The sequence below is a fragment of the Mus pahari genome, chromosome 3 (genome assembly GCF_900095145.1).
Source record: "Mus pahari chromosome 3, PAHARI_EIJ_v1.1, whole genome shotgun sequence".
Lineage (NCBI taxonomy): Eukaryota > Metazoa > Chordata > Mammalia > Rodentia > Muridae > Mus > Mus pahari.
In genome coordinates, this window is record NC_034592.1 from 59,041,583 (window position 1) to 59,043,869 (window position 2,287).

A 2,287-nucleotide genomic window follows, 5' to 3' on the forward strand; every position below is an offset into this window, starting at 1 on the left:
GGGAGGGAGGGAGGGAGGGAGGGAGGGAGGGCGAGGGGAGGAGAAAGCGGCGCGCGGGGAGCCCGGCCGCGCTCAGCCGCTCCTCACCTGGGCCGCCGCCGCGCCGTTTCCGTGCTGTTGCTGCTGCTGCTGCTGCTGTTGCTGCTGCTGCAGATACTCGCCGTGGCCGCCGCCGCCTCCGCCGCCGTCCACGTCCAAGGCAGCCATTTCCTCTTGTTTCACGGGCTTTTCGGGAGCTGCAGGCACAGCGCGGGGGGTGGGGGAGGAGGAGGGGGTGGGGCGGGGAGGAAGGCGGGTGCGGGGAGGGAGGGGGCCCGCGGGCCGCGGCCACATGAGCGAGCGCCGGGCGGCCCGGGCCCTGCCCCTCCCCTGCCCTCCCCCCTGGCCACGGCGGCGGCGGCGGCGGCGGCGGCGCGCTCCCTCCTCCCCTCCTGCTGCCCCCGCCCGCCGCGGCTGTAACCCTCCTCCTCCTCGTTCCCTCCTCCTCCTCCCCGCGCTGCCCCTGCCCCCTCTCCTCTCCTCTCCTCTCCTCCCCTTTCCCTCCGCGGCGCTCGCTCCTCTCGCACCGTCAGTCACTCGCACACGCCCGCCCGCCGCCGCCGCCGCCGCCCGCGCCCGCACACAGGGGGGATGCGCTCCCGGCGGACCGGGCCGCCCGCCCCGAGCCCGGCGGGCACTCGGCGCTGGCGCTGGACGGCTGGACGCCTGGCTGGCGGGCATGGGGAGTGCGGCTTTCCGCCGACACTCGGTCGCACGCTCCCGGGGGCCGGCGGTGGCGGCTGTGGGCGGCAGTGGCAGCGGCGGAGGCAGCGAGGGTTGCTCTCTCTCGGCTTTACGTACCGGTCATAGTGTGTTTAGGACAGCTCAGGCGGGGCTCCCCGCCGCCTTACACATGGTGAGAAGCGAAGGCGGCGGCGGCGGGAGAGGATGCGGGAAGCGGCGGCGGACACGGCCGGAGCGGTCCGGGGAATTTTTTTTTTCCTATTTTGATTGACTGTGCGGGAAACACAAAAGGTGGAGCCTCCAGCCCAAAAGGGGGGAAGAGGGTGACAGCCCGCCCGGAAGTTCCGCCCCTCTTCCCGGCGCTCATTCGCCGCTAGCCTCTCCGTCAGCTCTGTTCATTGGTCCGGACGCCCGTCCGTCGCTCGGCCTGGCGGCGGGCTTCCTGTTTGCCCCCGGGTTGAAGGGGAGAGACAATGAGCGGCCGTGGCGCCGTGGGTTCTCCAGAACGGCCCCGGCTCGCGCGTTACCCCGCTGTGTCAGCCTCGTTCCTCGGCCGCGGCCGCCAGGCCCGAGGCGCAGGCCTCTTCCACTGGCTGGCCCTTCGTGCAGGCCTCGCCGGGCTGTCGGGGAGCCGAGCTGGGGGAGGAAGTCCGTCCCCGGTGGCTCCGGCTCCACTCGACGTTTCCTCCATCCTGGCAGCGGACCGGACTGGATCTCCCCAGGGCCCGGGCGCTCGGAGCTGCCTCTCGCCTGCGCTGCCAGAAGGCCACCGCCGCTCGGCCCCAGGGCTGCTGCTGCTACTGAGCAAGCCGGACCCGCCCCATGAGCCCTGGGGGAGGGAGCTGGTATTGGGGGAGACACCCCCTCCGAGGCTGGAGGAGGACGTTTTCACACACATTCAGCTCTTGGTCGCAAGTCGGATCCGTCACCTTCCCATCCTCCAGAGCTTTGCCCGTGGTTACCAACCATCTACTTTTATGGAGGCAGGCACCTTGAGCGAAAAGATTATCTCCAGTCCCTTCATAAAGAAAAAGGGTTTTAGTTCTGGCCAGTGATAAAAAAGCAGGCTTAGTTATGTTTTTATTCAATGAGATACAGTCACCCTTTAAAATTAGTTTGCTGCACACACAAACTCCCTGTTTCTTTACCTAAGAAAGTCAACATTTGTTAAAACAGTACATCTCAAGTATCCTTCCCCTTGGGAGCTTTTAGGTACAGTTTTTTGTTTTTTGTTTCGCCTTGCAATCAGTCATTCAGGAGAAAAAAGTATTCTGCTAACGACAGAACATTGTCTATTACCTCTAGATACTGTTGCTTAAAAAAGGTTGAATTTAATAGTAGGAAACACATGAGCCGAGCATGGTGGCGCACGCCTTTAATCCCAGCACTTGGGAAGCAGAGGCAGGCAGATTTCTGAGTTCGAGCCCAGCCTGGTCTACAAAGTGAGTTCCAGGACAGCCAGGGGCTATACAGAGAAACCCTGTCTCGAAAAAACCAAACAAACAAAAAAGTAGGAAACACTATCCACAAAACTTGTATTAGAAATCTATCTCAAGCAAGAATA

At 63.8% G+C, this 2,287-nt stretch overlaps 1 protein-coding gene across 2 annotated transcripts in view; it reads right to left on the reverse strand.

The window, feature by feature from the left end:
- Sp3 (Sp3 transcription factor) overlaps positions 1-1,037 on the reverse strand; it is a 42,756-nt gene extending 41,719 nt beyond the window's left edge. Inside the window, exons 1-2 of one of the 2 annotated variants that reach the window (XM_021192599.2) lie at positions 841-1,037; positions 88-236 (exon numbers count right to left, since the gene is read on the reverse strand). In XM_021192599.2, the coding sequence (XP_021048258.1) occupies positions 88-236; positions 841-847 (156 nt within the window). In that variant the 5' untranslated portion in view covers positions 848-1,037. The remainder of the gene's footprint in view (positions 1-87; positions 237-840) is intronic. The other variant, XM_029536101.1, reaches the window with a different exon arrangement.
- Positions 1,038-2,287: the final 1,250 nt, after the last annotated feature.